This window comes from Lepus europaeus, chromosome 6 (genome assembly GCF_033115175.1).
Source record: "Lepus europaeus isolate LE1 chromosome 6, mLepTim1.pri, whole genome shotgun sequence".
Classification (NCBI taxonomy): Eukaryota; Metazoa; Chordata; class Mammalia; order Lagomorpha; family Leporidae; genus Lepus; species Lepus europaeus.
Genome location: NC_084832.1, coordinates 130,810,986 through 130,832,912, shown reverse-complemented (window position 1 = coordinate 130,832,912; position 21,927 = coordinate 130,810,986). Strand labels below are relative to the sequence as shown.

Genomic DNA, 21,927 nt, shown 5'->3' with positions numbered 1-21,927 from the left:
GGACGGTGGGGCAATGAGAACACCCACAGGCACACACCTGGTGCTCGGTCACCCAGATCCGGGTGTGCAGGGAACACACCCAGTGCTCGGTCACCCAGATCCAGGTGTGCAGGGATGGTGGGGCAATGAGCACACCCACAGGCACACACCCGGTGCTCGGTCACCCAGATCCGGGGCCTGGGGGCTCTGAGTGACACCTCGTGCACACACCCGGTGCTCGGTCACCCAGATCCAGGTCTGCAGGGACAGAGAGACATTAAGAACACCCACATGCACACACCCGGTGCTCAGTCACCCAGATCCAGGTCTGCAGGACGGTGGGGCAATGAGAACACCCACATGCACACACCCGGTGCTCGGTCACCCAGATCCGGGGTCTGGGGGCTCTGAGTGACACCTCATGCACACACCCGGTGCTCGGTCACCCAGATCCAGGTCTGCAGGGACGGTGGGGCAATGAGAACACCCACAGGCACCCACCTGGTGCTCGGTCACCCAGATCCAGGGTCTGGGGGCTCTGAGTGACACCTCGTGCACACACCCGGTGCTCGGTCACCCAGATCCGGGGTCTGGGGGCTCTGAGTGACACCTCGTGCACACACCCGGTGCTCGGTCACCCAGATCCAGGTCTGCAGGGACGGTGGGGCAATGAGAACACCCACAGGCACACACCTGGTGCTCGGTCACCCAGATCCGGGGTCTGGGGGCTCTGAGTGACACCTCGTGCACACACCCGGTGCTCGGTCACCCAGATCCAGGTCTGCAGGGACGGTGGGGCAATGAGCACACCCACAGGCACACACCCGGTGCTCGGTCACCCAGATCCGGGGTCTGGGGGCTCTGAGTGACACCTCGTGCACACACCCGGTGCTCGGTCACCCAGATCCAGGTCTGCAGGGACGGAGAGACATTGAGAACACCCACATGCACACACCCGGTGCTCGGTCACCCAGATCCGGGGTCTGGGAGCTCTGAGTGACACCTCGTGCACACAGCCGGTGCTCGGTCACCCAGATCCATGTGTGCAGGGATAGTCGAATGTGAAAGTGATGCCAATATTTCAAGGGAGGAACTGATTTGAAGAACATGTTGGTAATGTGCATATGTCACCCCCAGAGCTGGCTGTCAGAGGAGGGCGCAGTGGGGGGAGCACTCGAAGAGGACAGGGCAGAGTTGGGGGAGCACTCTAGTCAGAGCACAGGGCACAATGAGGGGAGCACTCTGTAGTCAGAGCACAGGGCACAGTGGGGGGAGCACTCTGTAGTCAGAGCACAGGGCACAGTGGGGGAGCACTCTGTAGTCAGAGCACAATGTGGGGAGCACTCTGTAGCCAGAGCATGAGGGCACAGTGGGGGGAGCACTCTAGTCAGAGCACAGGGCACAGTGGGGGAGCACTCTGTAGTCAGAGCACAGTGGGGGGAGCACTCTGTAGTCAGAGCACAGGGCACAGTGGGGGGAGCACTCTGTAGTCAGAGCACAGGGCACAGTGGGGGAGCACTCTGTAGTCAGAGCACAATGTGGGGAGCACTCTGTAGCCAGAGCACAGGGCACAGTGGGGGGAGCACTCTGTAGTCAGAGCACAGGGCACAGTGGGGGGAGCACTCTGTAGCCAGAGCACAGGGCACAGTGGGGGGAGCACTCTGTAGCCAGGGCACAGTGCGGGGAGCACTCTGTAGTCAGAGCACAGTGGGGGAGCACTCTGTGGTCAGAGCACAGGGCACAGTGGGGGAGCACTCTGTAGCCAGAGCACAGGGCACAGTGGGGGGAGCACTCTGTAGCCAGAGCACAGGGCACAGTGGGGGGAGCACTCTGTAGCCAGGGCACAGTGCGGGGAGCACTCTGTAGTCAGAGCACAGTGGGGGAGCACTCTGTAGTCAGAGCACAGGGCACAGTGGGGGAGCACTCTGTAGCCAGAGCACAGGGCACAGTGGGGGGAGCACTCTGTAGCCAGAGCACAGGGCACAGTGGGGGGAGCACTCTGTAGCCAGGGCACAGTGGGGGGAGCACTCTGTAGTCAGAGCACAGTGGGGGAGCACTCTGTGGTCAGAGCACAGTGGGGGAGCACTCTAGTCAGAGCACAATGTGGGGAGCACTCTGTAGTCAGAGCACAGGGCACAGTGGGGGAGCACTCTGTAGTCAGAGCACAGGGCACAGTGGGGGGAGCACTCTGTAGTCAGGGCACAGTGGGGGGAGCACTCTGTAGTCAGAGCACAGTGGGGGGAGCACTCTGTAGTCAGAGCACAGTGGGGGAGCACTCTGTAGTCAGAGCACAGGGCACAGTGGGGGAGCACTCTGTAGTCAGAGCACAATGTGGGGAGCACTCTGTAGCCAGAGCACAGGGCACAGTTGTGGGAGCACTCTGTAGTCAGAGCACAGGGCACAGTGGGGGGAGCACTCTGTAGTCAGAGCACAGGGCACAGTGGGGGAGCACTCTGTAGTCAGAGCACAATGTGGGGAGCACTCTGTAGTCAGAGCATGAGGGCACAGTGGGGGGAGCACTCTAGTCAGAGCACAGGGCACAGTGGGGGGAGCACTCTGTAGTCAGAGCACAGTGGGGGGGCACTCTGTAGTCAGAGCACAGGCCACAGTGGGGGGAGCACTCTGTAGTCAGAGCACAGGCCACAGTGGGGGGAGCACTCTGTAGTCAGAGCACAGTGGGGGAGCACTCTGTAGTCAGAGCACAGGGCACAGTGGGGGAGCACTCTGTAGTCAGAGCACAGGGCACAGTGGGGGAGCACTCTGTAGTCAGGGCGCAGGGCACAGTGGGGGGAGCACTCTAGTCAGAGCACAGGGCACAGTGGGGGGAGCACTCTAGTCAGAGCACAGTGTGGGGAGCACTCTGTAGTCAGAGCACAGGGCACAGTGGGGGGAGCACTCTGTAGTCAGAGCACAGGGCACAGTGGGGGAGCACTCTGTAGTCAGAGCACAATGTGGGGAGCACTCTGTAGTCAGAGCACAGGGCACAGTGGGGGGAGCACTCTAGTCAGAGCACAGGGCACAGTGGGGGAGCTCTCTGTAGTCAGAGCACAATGTGGGGAGCACTCTGTAGTCAGAGCACAGGGCACAGTGGGGGGAGCACTCTAGTCAGAGCACAGGGCACAGTGGGGGGAGCACTCTGTAGTCAGAGCACAGGGCACAGTGGGGGGAGCACTCTGTAGTCAGAGCACAGTGGGGGAGCACTCTAGTCAGAGCACAGGGCACAGTGGGGGGAGCACTCTAGTCAGAGCACAGGGCACAGTAGGGGGAGCACTCTGTAGTCAGGGCACAGTGGGGGGAGCACTCTAGTCAGAGCACAGGGCACAGTGGGGGGAGCACTCTGTAGTCAGGGCACAGTGGGGTAGCACTCTGTAGTCAGGGCACAGTGGGGGGAGCACTCTGTAGTCAGAGCACAGGGCACAGTGGGGGGAGCACTCTAGTCAGAGCACAGGGCACAGTAGGGGGAGCACTCTGTAGTCAGGGCACAGTGGGGTAGCACTCTAGTCAGAGGACAGGGGCTTGTTGGTGGGGGTGGGGACTCTGCAGTCAGAGGATGGGGCACGGTGGTGGGGGTGGGGACACTCTGCAGGCAGAGGCACGTGCCACATTTACGGTCAGGGCCCCTGCAGCCAGCAACTGCTCACAGCCCAGAGACCCCGTAACCAGCCCAGCATCCCTGCAGCCCCCGTCCATTCGCCATCTCTTGTCCCCCACCTGCTTCCTCTCCTGCTCCCTCCCAGCTCTCCTCCTGATGGGCTGGGGACAGCTCAGTTCTCTCCCAATAAAGCCATCTTCCTGCCGTGGAAAACTGGCACTTCCCTCAGCCTTGTGAAAGTACCGCTCATGCTCAGGGGTCGGCCTTTAAGGTTCACAGCTTCACTACCTAAAAGCCAAGAGATGACCAAAAACACAGCTTCTAAGGAAATCCTGCTCCTGCTGCCTCTGCCCAGGGCCCTGCTGCACAAACTCTGGAGTTCCAGCTGCTCCGCCCACGGCAGTGACATGTTCAGTATCTGCAATGTGCGGAGAAGGATGACAAACAAGACAGTCCCTGTTTCGAGGAGCTCCTGGGTGCTCAGCTAAGAAATGACAGGTGCAGGTCACACACGGGGCCGCGATGAAGCTAAGCACGGGGCCTCTGGGTACCCAGAGCCACATCCACCTACCCGGACGGCCACGGAAGGGCTTCTAGGACGCGGCAGGAGTCTGAAGAGAACTCAGAGCTTGTTGGATGAAGGCGGGGCAGATGAGAGCTAAGGCCACTGCCCCAGGGAGCTGCACCTGGTGTGAGGGGCAGGGCAGGGCAGCAGGTGAGGGAGTGCAGGGTGCATGACAAAAGGCTCTTTGTGTGCCCTCCATGGAGGCAGGGCTCCCAGGAGAAGGTGCAGGCTTGGAAGGTGGGGCCTGTGGGAGCCACACAGGAAGACAAGACTGCTGGTACCTGGTGTGGGAAGAGGGATGGGTGGAGGCCCAGGGTGCCGGCTCACCACCCTCACAAGTGCAGGAAGAGGAGCGACCTGGCTCGGTTAGGATCAGGATCTGGTGTGGGAGCACTGGCAGGCAGGCGGCGAACATCCAAGCACAGAGCAGATGGGCGGAGCCAGGGTGCTCACGCTGTAAGGGCAGCCAGGGCCCCGAGCGGACAGTGGACGAGGTCAGCCAACGGGGAGGGGAAGGCAGACGCGGAGCCTACGCCACCACCAGCACCGCCCTTGGAGTCTGACTTTGCCGGTCTGGAATGGGGCCTGGGCATGGCTTGGTGTTTTCTTCACAGCCTTAATTAGCAGCTGGGGACCCCTGGGGCAGAGAGGCAGGGCAAGGAGTGGGCGCAGCCCCAGAGGGAGGTGGGAGTCTGGGGCAGGGCTCGAGGCATGGCGGTGGTGACCGACACCCAGAGGCGCCCGCTCCGCAGCAGTGCCAGTGCGGGCCGCTCTCACGACAGCTGTCGGTTACAGCGGCAGGGAGCTGGGTGTCCCAGCAGGCTCTGCACAGCGACCCCCGACTCCACCACAGTCCCCCAGCCACGGGTGGCCCTGCCCACGCCCTCGGGGAAGTGTGGGTGGAAACACAGTCCTGAGGGCCTGAGGCATGCTGGGGGCGGCATCTCCTCCTAACTCCTGTCTGTCGTGCCCGTGGGGACGCCATCACCACGAGGACAGCGGTTTTGCGTTGTTACAGCAGGTATACGAGCACACAGCAGGCACCTCAATGACCGAACTGAGGGAAACCACGCCAGAGAGCAGAGACCCCATCACTGCCTTCGCTCACTCAGAGGTGCCCATGTGTGACCTCCGCCCAGCCAGGCCCGCAGAACATGCCAGGTGAACACGACACTGACGGGGGGTCCCAGTTCCCACCCCCAACGCCGGGCACACAGACCATGGGGGTCACCAGGCACACCCACCGACCACAGACTTCAAACGCTCTCCTGACGCTGAGACACTACTGCAAGTCCACGGAAAACAGAATGAAAAGGCTGACTTGATTTTGATGCAAAAATATTGAAACCCCTGCATTTGAGGGGTCTTCACAAAGTGCGCGGAGAGTAGCAGGGTGGCGCAGCACGTAGCGCTACGTGCAGTGCTGGCATCCCATACTGGAGCCCCAGGTCTCAGTCCCAGTTGCTCCAGCTCCCTGTCAATGTGCCTGGGGAGGCAGCACATGATGACCCAAGTGTATGGGCCCCTGCCGCCCACGTGGGAGACCTGGGTGGAGTTCCAGGCCCCTGGCTGCAGCCTGTCCCTGCTCTGGCCACTGTGGCCACTGGGGGAGTGAGCAATGGCTGGAAGATCTCGTTCTCTATCTCTTCCTCTCTTTCCATCCTCTGCCTTTCAAACACATGAATGTTTTTGAAAAGTTCACAGGAAATGACTACTATGAAAACATTATGCATGGATTTCAAAATGTTTTGCACGAAAATAAACTTCTCCCGGATCCCATCCCATTCTTTCACGACCATTGTGAAGTGCCCGCCTAGGCCTACCTGACTGAACTGCCATTGGGAGGGCTGGCGTCCTGCTGCTGTGGCGCCTGCAGGCAAAGGAAACGGACCAGGACCTCTCTGGGCACCTGGCAACGTGAGGCTGGGAGACGTGCTTTCCTCCCTATCCCTGACCAAGGAAGCGCGTCAGGGGGAAACCCGGACGGAGCTGGCACTTCCTAGCCCGGTGCTGCTTCTCAGAGCCCAACAAGAGCGCAGTTTATCAACGAAAACAAGCGTCTGTGCAGCGTCGCAGCAGCTCACTGTGGCCTCCTCAAAGGCTGAGGATGGCGGAGCCCTCACAGGACTGAGTCTGCGCCCACGGCTCTCTGCAGAGCTGGGCCGCTGCCCTCCTGTCCTCCCACAGCGTGTACCTGCCCACGGGAGCCGCAGAGCTGACTCCAAAAACACAGCTCACTGTTCCCGCAGAAAGCTGTCAGCGCGGTCGGGGAAGACCACGGGCCGACACTCGCCCTTCGCCCCTTGCCCCTCGCCCCTCACTGAACTTGAACTCGAGGGTTGTGAATAGTGGGCAGCTCACAGCGCTGGGCTTTCAGAGCCTCTTGCCTGGGGACAGAGAGGACGGCAACACATGCAGGAGGCTGCCTGGCTAATCCTGACCTTGCAGGTGCAGCCACATCACGGGGAGGCACAAGACCCGAGCAGGTCTGGGTAACCACTGCTCACTGGGACAGCCAACCGGGGTTCTGGGACTCTCCTGGGCCACATGGCTGCTGACTCACACAGCTGCACGTTCGCAGTGACAGCCAGGACCGGGCCGACTGCGTATGACCACAGGCGGGGGTCCCTGTCCTATGTCCACCGCCCTCTCACCCTGCAGAACTCTGGGGGTGGGAGGGATGCACATGCACTCGGTTCTGTGGCAGGCCACCTGCGCCAAGGCTCCCCGGGTGGCACAGTTAACACTGACAACAACACACAATGCGAGGAGAGAGATGGCGCCTGGGACCTGGGACCCACCAGCAGCTTCTCCATCCTGACACTATGACAACCAAGGGCAGCGAGCAAGGGAGGGCCGTGCCCATACACAGCGAGGGCTCAGGGCTGTCGCGTTCTGCAGCCGCTGCGGCCAAGGGGCACCCACGGGTGGACGGTGTGTTCTGGTCACTCCGAGTCTCCCACTGGAGGTCTGCGGTACCAAGAGGTCTTGAGGCTCACAGAGGAGAGCCAGCAGATCAGCTTCCTCGGCCATCGTGAAGGCCCAGGTTAGAACCTGCACTGCCCAGACTCTTGCAGCCAGAGTTCCGGATGTGATCTTAAAACTGCCCAGCATGCATACCCGCGAGTCAGAGGGCAGAAAGCAGAGGCAGCGCACGGTGTGGACCCCGCGGGAGCAGCCACGTCTGGACTGGCAATGGCCAGGGCCGACTGCTGACCCCACAGGCAGCCCCTTGGGCTTCTGCCTCCAGGGGCGTCCCCGTGAGCCAGGAATCAGGAGCCTCCCTGGAAGCCACGAGCCCAGCCTGTGAATCCCTCCCCTCAAATGAAAAACAAACCTGCTTTTGTGCAGCCAAGATGGAAGCCGCAGGGAACAGGTGGGAGGGGCGGGGGTGTGGTCAGAGCCTCCCCTCCAACCAGGGGCAGTGAAGGCTGGCCGCTGTCCAGGAAGGAGAGAGTGTATACGAAATGCACCCCAAGAGGTTTCTTAACCCAACTTTTCTAATTTCTAGGGAGCGTGTCTTTCTGGGCAGGAAAGGGTGCTACAGGAGCCACTTCCTGTACCTCCTACCTGTTAAGCTCTGCGTGACAAGGTTACACAGCAGTGGTCAAGGGACCAGGAAAGTGAGACAAAGCACTCACGCCACAGCTCATCCTGGGAACAGCATTCCAAAGTTAGTTCCCGATACTTGGCAGAGTGCACAGTCAGGGAAGCAGGAGGCTTGTCCTTCTTGTGTCATAGTGAACACACACGCATGCACACAACACATGCACACATACATGTACACACAAGACACAACACATAACACACATAATACATGCACACAACACACATGTACATACACACAAACACACAGCACATGTGTGCATACATGCACATATGCAACACACATAACACACAACACAATACACATACATGCACACACAAAAAAAACACATATACAACATGCACATACATGCACGCACAACACACCCACATATGCATACAAATATATGCATGTACACAAACACATACACAACATATGCACATGCAACAAACACATGCACACACATACACAACATGCATGCACACACATGTACACACCACACATATACACCAATACACATATAACACACATATACGTAAACATACACAACATACACATAACACAATACACACACAAATACACATATACATACACTCACAACATACATATGTGCAACACAACATACACATGCATATACATGTACACACATGCATATGTACAACATGCACACCCGCACAATACACACACATACACACATGCTCATACAATACACACATGTATGCACACATACATATATTTATGGACACACACATCCACACAGGTACATGTAACACACATGCAGAGACATGTACGTGTATACACAAACGTATCGCTTTGCTTAAAATGCCTTCTCTAACCAGGGCCATCAGCACCCCCTCGCACAGGGAGTGCAGCACACGCATCAGCGTCTCACAGAGGACGAATCCACACCGCACGCAGGTGCCGGGCAGGAGCACCGCCCGTCAGAGCCGCAGCTCAGTGCTGACGAGATAAAGTGTACACTGGGCCCTGAGGCAGAACAGCAGGGTTAACTCCTCCACGGGACCTTGACCCTTCCGTGTTCAAAGATCACCAGGGTCTGGTCCCCAGCCAAATCATGTTCACCGTGCGGTGACAGCATCACCCACGGCATCTGCACTGGGCCACTGGGCAGTCCCCGTGAGAAAGCGTGCGCTGTAACCGGACTTTGTGTCCCGCACCTGCTCGGGGCCACCAGGGGCACAGCACTGGGGTTGCCAGCAGGGCTCAGGTCTGTGCCGAGCGTGTGCGCAGGGGAACGCGGTGCCATCCCTGCCCCTGCCTACGACCCGACTCACAGGCCGCTGAGGACGCATCCCCCTTCAAAAGCAGGGCTCTGTCTAATGTTAGATCTGAGCTCAGCACACGGATGACGCCACGCAAAGTCAGCCGTGTGAACACGGAGCTAAAACTCCTGCACAGGACGCCGTCTGCCCCGTTGTCAGTCAGACAGAACTCCGCACTTGCACACAGGTGTCTGAGAAGGGGCTCCCTGCCATCCCTGCTCCTGCACCCCACGGCGTCCATGGATCCCCTCCTGGACGGTGCTGCCCCTGCCCAGGCCGCAGGACTTGCTCTGACTGCTGGGAGATCAGCACACGGCTCAGCATGCAACGAAGCTCTGAATGTCTGCGCACCGGGGTGTGTCCTCTCGCTTCTCCTGCAAGTGAGGCCGCGTGGGGGTCCCTGGGCAGCCTCCTGGGAGCTGAGGGGCCATGTGGAGCGCGGGAGCCTCTGCAGTTGAGCCCCCGAGACCAGGCTCGGTGCCCACCACCAGGCTCCACCAGGAGGCACCAGCCCCAGGAGCCGCCTCTCACAGAGGTCCCTGAGCCAGTTCACACCTGGAGAACCTCCAGGGACCCCGGGAGCCCAGGCACACAGCAGGGCCGAGGAATGAGGTTTCTGCTCACGGCGGCTGCACTCTGAAGCAGACTCTCACACCGCGGAGGCTGACGGACGCAGTGGCCAGGGCAGTTAAAGCCAGGGCAATCCAAGGTCACAGAAGTGGCTACTTACTTTGACAGCATTCACAAAACCACCTGATACTGTTAAACTGAGTGCATGAGAAAAGTGAAAGTAACTTACCCCACACGCCCATGAACACTGCAAAGATCAGGGTCCCAAAACTGTCAAAGATGCACAATTTCTGGAAGACAAACAACGACACAGTAAGCCACACACCCCATCCCCCAGACCTCAGCCCATGAGCACGGCTTTGTGTGCGCTGCACGCTGTGGTTCTTGTCACTCAGCTCTGCCACCGCCCCATCCACTACCTCTCTCCCCCTTGTGACAGCAAAAAACCTTTACTGTTTGTTTTTTTAATTTATTTATTTGAAAGCAGAGTTACAGAGAGGGAGATGGAGAAACAGATCTTCCATGCACTGGCTGGGCTGTGACTAGGGCTATGCCAGGCAGAAGCCAGGAGCCTGGACCTCCACCTGAGTCTCCCATGTGGGTGCAGAGACCCAAGGCTTGGGCCATCTTGCTCTGCTTTTCCCGGGCACATCAGCAGGGAGCTGGTTCAGAGGGGGAGCTGCGGAGACGTGAACAGGTGCTCATACGGGATGCCCCAGTGTGTCACAATGCCGGCCCCAGCCTGTACTGATGAATCATGGATCCAGGGACCTTTCCACATGGAGCTAACACCACAGTGCAGCCGCTGAGGTCCACTCCACAGAGAGCCGCGATGCACTGGAGCAGCAGTCTCTTCTGCACCTGTGCTGTCCATCTGCGGAACGGCTCTCAGTGTCCTTGAGCACCGTCCAAGCCGATACCTCACGTCTCCACACCATCCCACTCCGGTCAGGGGCCGCACCCTGAGTCCCCGCTTTTCTGGTCAGCAGCTTCTCTCCGAGAGGGTCACCCCCAGGAGACCTGTCCTCAAACCACGATGGCTTTTCCAGGGTAACACACGGGTGTCCCCTGAAGTCAGGGCACGCAGGTGCATCTGTGCTCACAACACTGAGCGCAAAGGTCAGGAGTGACCGTGCACAGAGGAGCCAGGACGCTGTGTGCACTGCCCTCAGGGTGGCCCTCAATGACCATGGACAGAGGAGCCAGGACACTGTGTGCACTGCCCTCAGGGTGGCCCTCAGTGACCGTGGACAGAGCAGCCAGGACGCTGTGTGCACTGCCCTCAGGGTGGCCCTCAATGACCATGGACAGAGGAGCCAGGACGCTGTGCACACTGCCCTCAAGGTGGCCCTCAGCAGCAGGACGCTGTGTGCACTGCCCTCGTGGTGACACTCTCCGAAAATCTCCCCATGAGTCACTAAGGCTTTGTTAGTGAGCATTTCTACATTTCCTAAAACACTTCCACTTCACTGATAATGGAAAATGTGGCAAGCATATGTGATTTCGGCTTTATCACTGTTCATATGGACATAAAAGATGGGGAGAGGCTGGCACTGTGGTGTGTGGTCTAAGCTTCTGCTTGTGGCACTGGCATCCTACAAGGGCACCACTTCTAGTCCTGGCTGCTCCTCTCCCATCCCAGCTCTTTGCTGTGGCCTGGGAGAGCAGTGGAAGATGGCTCGAGTGCTTCGGCCCCTGCACCCGCGTGGGAGGCCTGGAAGAAGCTCCTGGAAGAAGCTATGGATTAGACCAGCTCCGGCCACTGCGGCCATTTGGGAAGTGAACCAGTGGATGGAAGACCTCTCTCTGTCTCTCCCTTTGTCTGTAACACTTCTTAATTCATTCATAGATAGAGAGAGAGAGATAGATAGATAAACAGGGAAGTGGGTGGAAAAGAATCCAGAAACAACAAAGCAAACATTCCAAATGCTAAGGACAGTTCGACGCCGCTTCTACTTTGCTTCGGGTAATTTGTGATGTTGCCTTTACACTCATTTATTTTTTTTATTTATTTATTTTTTTTTTTTTGTAATAACAAGAGGAAGTTTATTTCATTAATTTGTGATGTTGCCTTTACACTCATTTATACTGGAAACACCCCCATACTGGTAAAACCATTCGTTTTTTTCACAGCCACTTCCCAATCATCGGGGCCCGCACAAAGACCTGGCTGGAAAGCATGAGCCCAGGCTGTCTGTCCCCTCTGTCTTCTCAACACCACCACTCGGGAAGACAGAGCTGACGACCACGTGCTGGCTAGGCTGCTCTCCACGACTCCCCAAGGTAGGGGGACCGCACAGACCACGTGTTTCAGATCTCTCAGCTTTGACCTCCACGGAGCCCTCTTCTCCAGGCTGTCCTGTAATGCTACACCTTGCTTTTGACCGACTACAAACATGGCTCCCACACTGCAAGGCCATTACTGAGGATTCTGTCCGACGTCGCTCCCACTTCAGACATCAGGGCCAGCCTGTCTGCTGACACCACCCTGCTGTCCCAGCACCTGTGCCCACGCACCTGGAGAGAACACCCCCACCCTGTGAACTCTCAGCTCCCCTCTGGAGAAAAGGCAGGGGGACACATCTGTTGGCGCCAGAGGAGAAACGGGGCAGTGAGCAGGGCAGCTTCCCTCCAACAACAGGGTCTGCACAGCGGCCGCAGGCTGGGGATGCACCCTGTGCCACTAGGAGAGGGAGACGGGCGGGGATGCGGTCGCTCTGGCCGCATGTGTGAGGGTCATGGCCCACGGAAAGGTGATGCAGGTCAGCTCGCTGCTCTGTGTCCCCGAGAGGCACAGCTCAACATGCAGGCAGGGGAGCCAATCAGAACGCTACAGAGGAGGGGTCTTCAAACTGTTCACCAAAAATGTGACTCAGGAAGAAACCATGCATGGGTTTCAAAAGCCTTAAGCACCGAAATACACCTATCCTCTAATTCCCCTTCCCAGGAGGCATCTGAAGGACCCTCACATACACGGTGAGAGACGGGATCTGAAAACCCCGGCGTGGCTTCAGGACCCGCCCACAGGGGACCTGTCCCTAAGCCAGGGAGGTGCTCGCGGCACGAGCCTGCTGGAGGGACCCTCGGGTGTCTGCACCTGCCGTTTGCTCTTTGCAGGCGCCTCTCCTCACCGACCCTCCCCGAGACCTCGGCTCAGACTCTGAATCCCACCTTACTATCCATGCCGAGGAGGGGCGGCACTGCAGGCTCCTTTGCTAGGGTTTAGGGGTTGGAAAACACCCTTCTGGAAACCCCAGCGGACAGAAAGACGCAGCTTCTCGGTGAGAGCCCTAAGTGATGACCAGGAGAGCCAACCTTCCCTTCCGTGCAATGGCCGGAGCAGCCAAACCTACCTTGGAGGACTCGCAGGTGATGTTGAGCCTCCAGAAGGGACAGAGCCTGTCGCACTGGGGACACATGATGATCCGGCCCCCAATGTCAGGATCGCACACTTCTTTGCTAAAGAAGAGAGAAAGAAAACTTACAAAGATTCATGAATATGACTAGCTTCCAAACAGCCCAACAACATCCAACACAATTTGTGATGAGAAATAAACTACGCTCACATAAGAGGAGGCTGAGGGGCGCCCTTCTTCACCTGGAAATATCTTGCTAAGAAAAACCCACGAGAACAAGCACACAGAGGTGAATGCTGCGAGCGCTCCCCTCAGTGGGAGCCAGACAAGGTCCTGCTGCCCGCACTTCCTGAATGACTCCACTCAGCGGGACCCAGGGTAAGCGACTAGCATTAGGGGGTATACAAAGTTTGCTGGACACGAAATCAACACAGGGACACAGAAATGAACTGTGTGCCCAAACACCTGCAGCACTTACAAAACCATGTTGTAGCACAAACTATTTCAATAGCTTCAAACCTAAGTTGTCTAGGAAGAAACCTCAGTGCAGATGGGCTAACACCGACCCAGAGAAAATGACAAGTGTGTTCTGGAAGACAGGGAGGATGACTTCCAGCACCATACTCACAACTGGGGAGACCGGATACAACGATGTCAGGTCTCTGCCACGTGAGCTCTAAACTGCCTGGAAGATCAAAGGCTCGGAACAGCCCCAAGGCTCCCGAGGACGGGCGCGTGACTGGCTCAGGAAGAAAACAGATCGAGAGAACAAAGCAGCGCTCAGGGGCAGAGCGCTGCCCACACAAAGCTGACTCGGGACAGCGCTGGCCCGGCGAACGGGGCAAGTGAGAACCCGGCATTCCACACACGGGGCTGCTGTGACAGGAGAGCTGTCAGGACAGGGACCAAGCCACCCATCATCTCACACGCTCACCACTTCCAGGTGGAGAAGGAGACTGCCCTAAGTACTAACCCAGAATACCCAGGTAACCTCCGGGCAGGTAGACACGTCCTCGCTACGCAACCCACAGGCGGAAACCACACAGGCACAGAGGGACAACACTGAGGACCTCCCCCAGGGACAACAGAAAGGGAATCGGAGGCGGCGCTGACGATGCGGAGTTCCGCAACGCGTCCGCACACGCAGGCTCGTGAGCCTCGGGTCTCACGTAATTCCTACAGGTTGACGAGAAAAAAACAAGGAAAAAGTCAGCTGTCCTTGTCCCTCCAGGGGACTGGCGCCATGTCAGTGGGCAGGGGAAGACTTCACGCACAGCAGAATGAGACGAGACATCCCATCTCCCCACAGAAACATGGGAGCACTGGCGAGAAATGGTCCCCGTCGACCGTTCCCGAACTCCGGAAACTGGCCAGGTGCTTGTAGAGACCCAAGCAGAGTCTGAGGAAAACTGGCTGAATCTTGCTAAGAACCGTGAAGTGTGACCTCTTACCTTGACCTCTTCCCATCCCAGCTTCATGGTCGCCCAGAAGCCAAAGCCTCACGACCACAGCAGCCCAGCAGCTCCCAGTGCGGGGGGCACGCAGAGTTCGGAGCTACCCCGAAGCCCTCTCCCCAGACAGCTGCTAGCAGCCCCCCAGAAACGCTGCATTCTCTCTGACCTCGTATCTGGAGTTCTGGAGCTGTCCGCTGCAAGCTCTCAGAAGAATCGCTTCACACTGCAGCTGCCTGTGCACCGGCCCCAGCAGAGGCTAACCACAAATGAACTGAACGTCAGGGAAGGAGCCCTCTGTAGGCCTGCGTAGGAGGCTCCAACACTGTCCTAGACTGCAGAGGCCATACACACCTAGGGGACAGTGCTTGTGGCCAGGACAGAGCGTGTGGCCAGCAAGGCACGGGGAGGGCTGGCAGTGCCGCTCGGCAGAGGCTGTGGACAGGGAGCTACTGACCCAGGCGTTTCATGGACTCACTAGCTAATCCAGTCGCTGGCTAACAACTCAGCCTACTACAGTCACTGATGACAAAGGAGGGAGTCTTCCCGGAATTCGTTCAGGAAAGTAACTGAACCAGGAGAGGCAGCAGTGCCCACAAACCCTGAGTAGGAGAAGCTGACCTCCAGATTTGCTGCACTGTGCTCATCCCCCACCTGAAGTCACAACGCAGGGAGCACAAGCTGTCCACACACCCACGTGAGGGCTCCCATACACGGCACTTACAGGACAGACTTCAGATCAGGAATCACATGCATTCTAAGAACCGAAGCAACGCGTGTGTATGGACGTCTTGTTTCAGAAAGGACATCAGGAAGCATTAAAGAGGAACAGGTAGAAATCCCAGTGAGGCAAGGTGCGACGACTAAATGAAGCTTCAGTAGGGGTCCAGGGACGAGGCGGCAGGAAACTCAGGTGACGTGGGACCATCAGACAACTGGGCAGGAGGAATGGCAAGGACAAGGAGCCAAGGCAGAGGGGCACAGCCTCAGAGGAGAGTGTGACACCATCACACACAACGTGCGCAGTACTGTGGACCCTGTGGCCCTTCAGAAACAAAGGAGAAACACAGACACCCCCAGGACCACCAGATGTGGAAGCACCTGCGCTAGCTGGCCTGCTCCGCAGGACACACTGGCAGTCCTGCTATGAGACACATTTACTCGGCTCCTTGGCTTAATAAATGGACACTTGACGGTCACTCACATCCACCTACAGAAAGAGAGCGCTGGTAGAGACAGAGTAAGTAACATTTTGTACATAGCTGTTTTCTTCTCTAACAAGATCTAAAATATAACTGCTTAAAGCACTAATTAGAAGATCGTGATGTTGGACTTAATGTGTGTCAAGTTTTAATTTGCCTGACGATAACGCCACCAAGAGCGGGAAGGGAGCTGACCAATGCACAGGCCGAGTCTTCAGAATACACTGGCACTAACCTGAACCAGCCGTTCTACACTGAGCTGCTACCTGTAATCCCTACAACAACCAATAAAAAAGCAAACACTGGAACTAAGGTGAGAACTGCAGAATATCTGATGAATAAAATCATAAATGCAAAAACCAAAATATTAGGAGACCAAACCTAGCAACACACACAAATTATCACGTACCAGAACTGACAGGATGTGTCCAGGAAAGGAAGGATGAGCCAGCACAAGTCAGTCCACGTAACACCGAGTTAACGGAAAACCGGCCAAAACCCACACAAGGACGTCAGCAGACACAGGAAAACCCAGCTGACAGGACCACACCCCTCATGACACGGACACTGAAGACCGGGACTGGAGCAGACTTCCCCAGCCTGAGAAAGAGCGTTACTCAAGTCCCACCGATGGCCGGTGCCACAGCTCGCTAGGCTATCCTCCACCTGCAACTCCGGTGCTCTGGGTTCTAGTCCCAGTTGGGGCACCGGATTCTGTCCCAGTTGCTCCTCTTCCAGTCCAGCTCTCTGCTGTGGCCCAGGAAGGCAGTGGAGGATGGCCCAAGGGCTTGGGCACCTGTACCCGCATGGGAGACCAGGAGGAAGCACCTGGCTCCTGGCTTCGGATCGGCGCAGTGCGCCGGCCGTAGTGGCCATTTGGGGGATGAACCAACGGAGGAAGACCTTTCTCTCTGTCTCTCTCTCACTGTCTAACTCTGCCTGTCCAAAAAAAAAAAAGTCCCACCAAGGCTGAAGGCTCTCCTCCTAGGGGCACGTGCTGCCACATGTGTTAGGCAGTGCAAGCGGGCAAGGAAGAAGTAAAAGAAATTCTGATTCACAGCTGGCATAACATTGTAGACAGAGCTTCTAAGGAATCCACCAAAAACTATGACCGCAGATAAGCCAGCTTAGCAAGGCGGCAGGACACAAAACCAACGTAGAAAAAGCAATCACTTCTATACACCAGCAATAAATAATCCAGAAACGAAGTTAGGGAAACAATTTGATTTACAATAGCACCAAACAGAATGAAATACTTAGAATTTAAGGAATAAAAGTAGAGGACTTTGGACTGCAAACTACAAAATACTGCTGATAGAAATTAAAGACCGGATTTGGGGGAGGGGGACGCGGGCACAGTGCAGTGGGCTAGTAAATGAAGCTGCAGCCGGCAGCGCCAGCATTCCATACAGGTGCTGGCTTGAGTCCCAGCTGCTCCGCTTCCCATCCAGCCCCTAACGCACCTGGGAAAGCAGCGGGAGATGGCCCAAGTCCCTGGGCCCCTACGACCCACGTGGGAGACCCAGAAGAAGCTCCTGACTGGCCTGGCCCAGCTCCGGCCATTGTGGCTATTCGGGGAGTCACCAGTGGATGAAATCTCCCTTTCTATATCTCTGCCTTTCAAATAAATAAAACTTAAAAAAGAATTAAAGGCTGGGGGAACGTCTGGTCTTATGGTTAAGATGCCTGCCTCCCATAGCAGTTTCCCCAGGTCTGGGTGCCAGCTCTGGCTCCCGATTCCTGCTTCCTAGCTAACGTGGACCCTAGAAGGCAGTAGATGATTGTGCAAGTGGTTGAGCTGCTGCCTATGTGGCAGAACAGGACTGGGTTCCTGGCTCCCAGCTACTGGCTTTGGCTTGGTCCAGCCCCAGATGTTGTAGGCTTTCTGGAATGAACCAGTGCGTGGAAGACCTCTGTCTGTTTGCCTTCCAAATAAATGAAAATAAATACAAAATTTAAAGAGATGCCACGATGGGTAGAGGACCGGTCATCTGCTACATCAAATGGGCACCGATGCCTGGACTCTGGGCTTCCACACCTGCGCCTGCTGCCGTGCTTCTGCTGGAAATACTGTCAGCTCATCCGACATGGCTGTGGCCTGCGAGGGCCAGATGATCCGAGAGTGGAGGCAGAGGACGCCACGGGCCAGAGCCATGTGGGCAAAGTCAGAGTGCTCTGGCCCCCAGGGTGCACCCTGGACAGTGCAGCTAGCATCCAAATCCCACATCTAGCATAGAGAGAGGGGTCGGTGCTGTGGCATAGCAGGTAAAGCCGCTGCCTATAGTGCCGGCATGCCATATGGGCCCTGGTTCGAGTCTCAGCTACTCCATTTCCGATACAGCTCTCTGTTGTGGCCTGGGAAAGCAGTAGAAGATGGCCCAAGTCCTTGGGCCCCTGCACCCACATGGGAGACCTGGAAGAAGGTCCTGGCTCCTGGCTTCAGATCAGCACAGCTCCAGCTGTTAAGGCCATCTGGGGAGTAAACCCGCAGATGGAAGACCCCTCTCTCCTTCTCTCTCTCTCCCTCTCCCTCTCTGTACTTCTCCCTTTCAAATAAAATAAATAAATCTTTTTTAAAAAGCATTTAGAGAAGCCCTCTAAGCACTTACTTTCCCTCACATTGTAAGGAGCACGTTTTTCAAAGTCAAAGACCAAACATCCTGTTTACTTGGGCTCTCACAAGCATCTCCGAGTCGGGATCTAGAACACTGATGGGCTGACGGGCCCTCCCTGCCCCGTCCCTGCACGGCTGAGGCAGGCGTCCTCTAGGGGCCACCGCTTCAAGGTCAACCTCCCCTCCAGTCTCCTTCCTGTTTCACACAGAGAACTGTTCCCAAACCCCAGAGGGTCTCCAAGGGTCTTTTCCTGTCAGAGGCTGGGCTGGACCAACGGAGGAAAATGCTTTCTTCTTCCCTTAGTCGCTCCACCCAGGGAGCGTCCTCTGATGGGGCTGCTCGTAGAACACTCTAGAAATCAGGCCGCATCTGAGTGCGCTCCCAGGGAGGCGGTGAGGAACAACAGTAAATTACCTCCACGTGCAGTTATTTTGGTTCAGGTAGCCATACAGGAAGCAGGCCACGCCCACCACTGCGGCCAGCAGCAGCATCTGCGTGTAGTAGCCCAGCCAGGCGAAGTAGATCCCGATCTTCTCTCCGTAGTACTTCCTGCGGGGGAGACGGGAGTTACAGCAGCAGACACGCAAACCCTCGACTGACAGCTGCACAGCAGACCGCGTGGCCTACCGAGACCACACGTGTACCACGCACCACGCGGGCAGAGCGCCAGCCGCAGGCTGCCTGTTGGAGCAGGGCACCCGCAGGACAGCGTGGGAGCAGAGATGCTCAGTGCGGGGCAGGACAGCTCCGACAATGCTCCCGTGAAGGCGGGCACTGTCCCCAGCATCCCGCTCTTAACACGCACACTGCTCACGGCTCCTGCTTTCCCCCACGTGCGGATCGTCCTTGGAGGAAACGTAAACAACAGACAGTAAGAAGGAAACGACTGACAACAACGCAGGGGTCCCTCCACCCCAGGTGATGGGAGCCTCTCCAAGTCCCCCCGGACGCCTGGAACCTCAGCCAGCGTGCAATGCCATGCCCACTGTGCGTTCTCCTCTGTGGACATAGCATAAGGTTTAGTTGACAAACTAGGAGCAGCAGGATAGTAACAAGCAATGAAATAGGGCAATGACAACACTGGAAGAAAATTCCATATGTCTGATCTCTCTCCTGGGCTGGCTCTCAAAGTCTTTTATGTCCCGTTCTCATTCTCTGAGGCTGCAGAATGTGAAACCACAGAAGGGGAGCCACTGCACTTGTCCACCGGGAGCACAGAGCTCACCGTGGGCGTGGGAGGCCGCAGGGTGGAGCCTGTGGAAGCCACTGCTCTGCATTTTCGCTCTAGCACGTCTGTTCTATCCTAAGGTTTCAGAGTCAATCACCAGTGTACCGTGGGGTAAGATGGAAGAGGCCAGACAGGAGAGAGCAGAGGGCAGGCCGAGCAAGCAGCAGGGCCAGACTGTGCCCGAGAGGGAGCAAACACGGCCGGCAGGACAGGGCTCCGGGATGAGGGCGCTGCGATGAAGGCACCACCTTCCGCCTTTGTCTCGCTCCGCAGCCCCAGCAGGCGCTTCTCAGCCCCAGGCCCCCTGTGCGACTGCAGGCCCCGTAGGAGCGGGCTTGGCCTCCGGGGGCTCAGCCTAGATCAACAGGTCCCAAGCACAAGCAGGAGTACAGAGATGGCAGAGAGGAATGCCCTGGCCACGCTCACCGCTTCAGTGTGGGACTAGCGCCACAACCTGGGGCGTGGGAGAGCTGGCACTGACGTTCAGAAGTGTCCTCGTTTTCACACCAAGGAGCTGTCACCTAGCTGGTGCCCAGCAGTACACGGCGGGCCCCATGTGGTACAGGTGAGGCGAGCCTGGCCATGGGCCTGTGATGTCTTGGCTTCTTTCCTGTCGTGCTTTCTGGAACACACGTGCACCAGCCATGCACCTTGCAAATGCCACACAGAGGACTGGAGGCATCTGGCACGTTGGTTAGGATGCACTTGGGACGCCCGCATCCCATGTGGAATGCCTGGTGAGTCCCAGCTCTACTTCTGAGTCCAGTTTCCTGCTGATGAGCAGCTGGGGAGGAGGCAGTGATGGCTCTAGTACCTGGGTCCCTGCCACCGACATGGGAGACCTGAGTTAGGCTCTAGGCTCCGGCTCTGGCCCGGTCCAGTCCTGGCTGTTGCATACCATTTGAGGAATGAATCAGGAGATGAGAGATCTATGCCTGTCTGGCTGTCTACCTGTCTCTCTCTGCCTTTCAAATGAAATGAAAGAAAAATTGTATAGTAAATAAAATTGGAGAGAATCTTTCAAGCTGCCTGCCCCACCTTTCCATTCAGAGTCCCTGCTTGGACATTTAACGAGGGCTGGGGGCTGATAACTCCCAGAGGTATCACCATCACTGTGGCTTTTCAGGTCTGAAGCCACAGCCTGCACCCCTGCACTTGCTGAGAAGATGGACCTAAGGAGGATCCCATCACACGGGCTGTGCTCTCTGCCCAAACACCCACAACTCAACATGCGTATGAGCAGTAAGTGCACATGCAGCAGAGCAAGTGGCTTGGAGGCTGAGCACAGCCCTCCCCCGCTGCCTGCTGCCAAGAGGGGCCACTCCTTTTTTTTTTTTTTTTTTTTCCCCTTTTTGCCGTTGGTTCACCCTCCAATGGCCGCTGTGGCCGGCGCATCTCGCTGATCTGAAGCCAGGAGCCAGGCGCTTCTCCCGGTCTCCCATGTGGGTGCAGGGCCCAAGGACTTGGGCCATCCTCCATTGCCTTCCCGGGCCATAGCAGAGAGCTGGCCTGGAAGAGGGGCAACCGGGTTAGAATCCGGAGCCCCAACCGGGACTAGAACCTGGTGTGCTGGCGCTGCAAGGCGGAGGATTAGCCTGTTAAGCCACGGCGCCGCCCTGTAAGAGGGACCACTCCTAACCCTGACAACCAGCCCCCATCTCCAGGCACTAATGAGGGTGGGGCCAGTGGCTTCCAGACTTCCACTGTGTCCACCACCTACTGACTTTCTCCTCTGGGAGATGAGCACGTCACAGGGACAGGTGACACTGCCACCCTGCCTCGTCCACATGCCCGCGTGCCGGGCCTCTCCTCTGTGCACGGCTACGTCATCACTCCTGGTTCGCTCAAGACCCCGGCCTTGCGTTACCAGGGCTCGGTGAGCACAGCGCAGAGCTGGGTCTAGTCATCTACTAACATTGCTTTTTCCTTCCTAACAGTTCGCTTCTCCTGGAGTTAATAATCCTCCGGAGGGCTCCCTGCTTACTTACTGAGCACGGGGCAGGCTCTCCTGATAAATGCTAACACCCGCAGTGCGTCCAGACACAGAGCGACTCGGCGGACCCCAGGCAGCCACCCACCGGCTGATTCCCTGATAACGACCCCTCCCCCGGCACCTCTGTGCCATCCTGACCGGGGTTCTGCTCGCTGGGCTCCTGCTCCCACGCGCACGCGGGGAGACTCCGTGCGCTTCGCTAACCCACGGCTAGAAGGCCACTTCCGACAGAAGCCGGAGCGGCCGCTCTCTCCCCCAGACCGCGCAGCTGGGAGGCGCCATGTGCTCCCAGCGCCCCCGCCCTGGGGCTTCTTTCCCGCTCTGCCCTTCCCTGGCCTCTCCGGTCCGAGGTGTCCCGTGGCCGGTCCAGCAGGCCTCAGGCGGCTCCTCTGCGGCCCCGGGCTCCTTCCCGCGCCCTCACTGCTCCGCAGCAGCCGGGGCTCGAACTCCTCCCCTCGCCCTTTCCGCTGTGCCTGCGCCGCCCGCCCCCTCGGCTTCTCTCAGGCT

General features: G+C 57.6%; 1 protein-coding gene across 2 annotated transcripts in view; it reads right to left on the bottom strand.

Moving 5' to 3' along the window:
* Positions 1-21,927, bottom strand: part of ANO6 (anoctamin 6) — a 141,303-nt gene that overhangs the window by 27,150 nt on the left and 92,226 nt on the right. For both annotated transcript variants that reach the window (XM_062195106.1, XM_062195107.1), the window contains 3 exons: positions 18,614-18,748; positions 12,929-13,034; positions 9,805-9,865 (listed from right to left, as the gene is read on the bottom strand). In XM_062195106.1, coding sequence (XP_062051090.1) covers positions 9,805-9,865; positions 12,929-13,034; positions 18,614-18,748 — 302 coding nt within the window. The remainder of the gene's footprint in view (positions 1-9,804; positions 9,866-12,928; positions 13,035-18,613; positions 18,749-21,927) is intronic.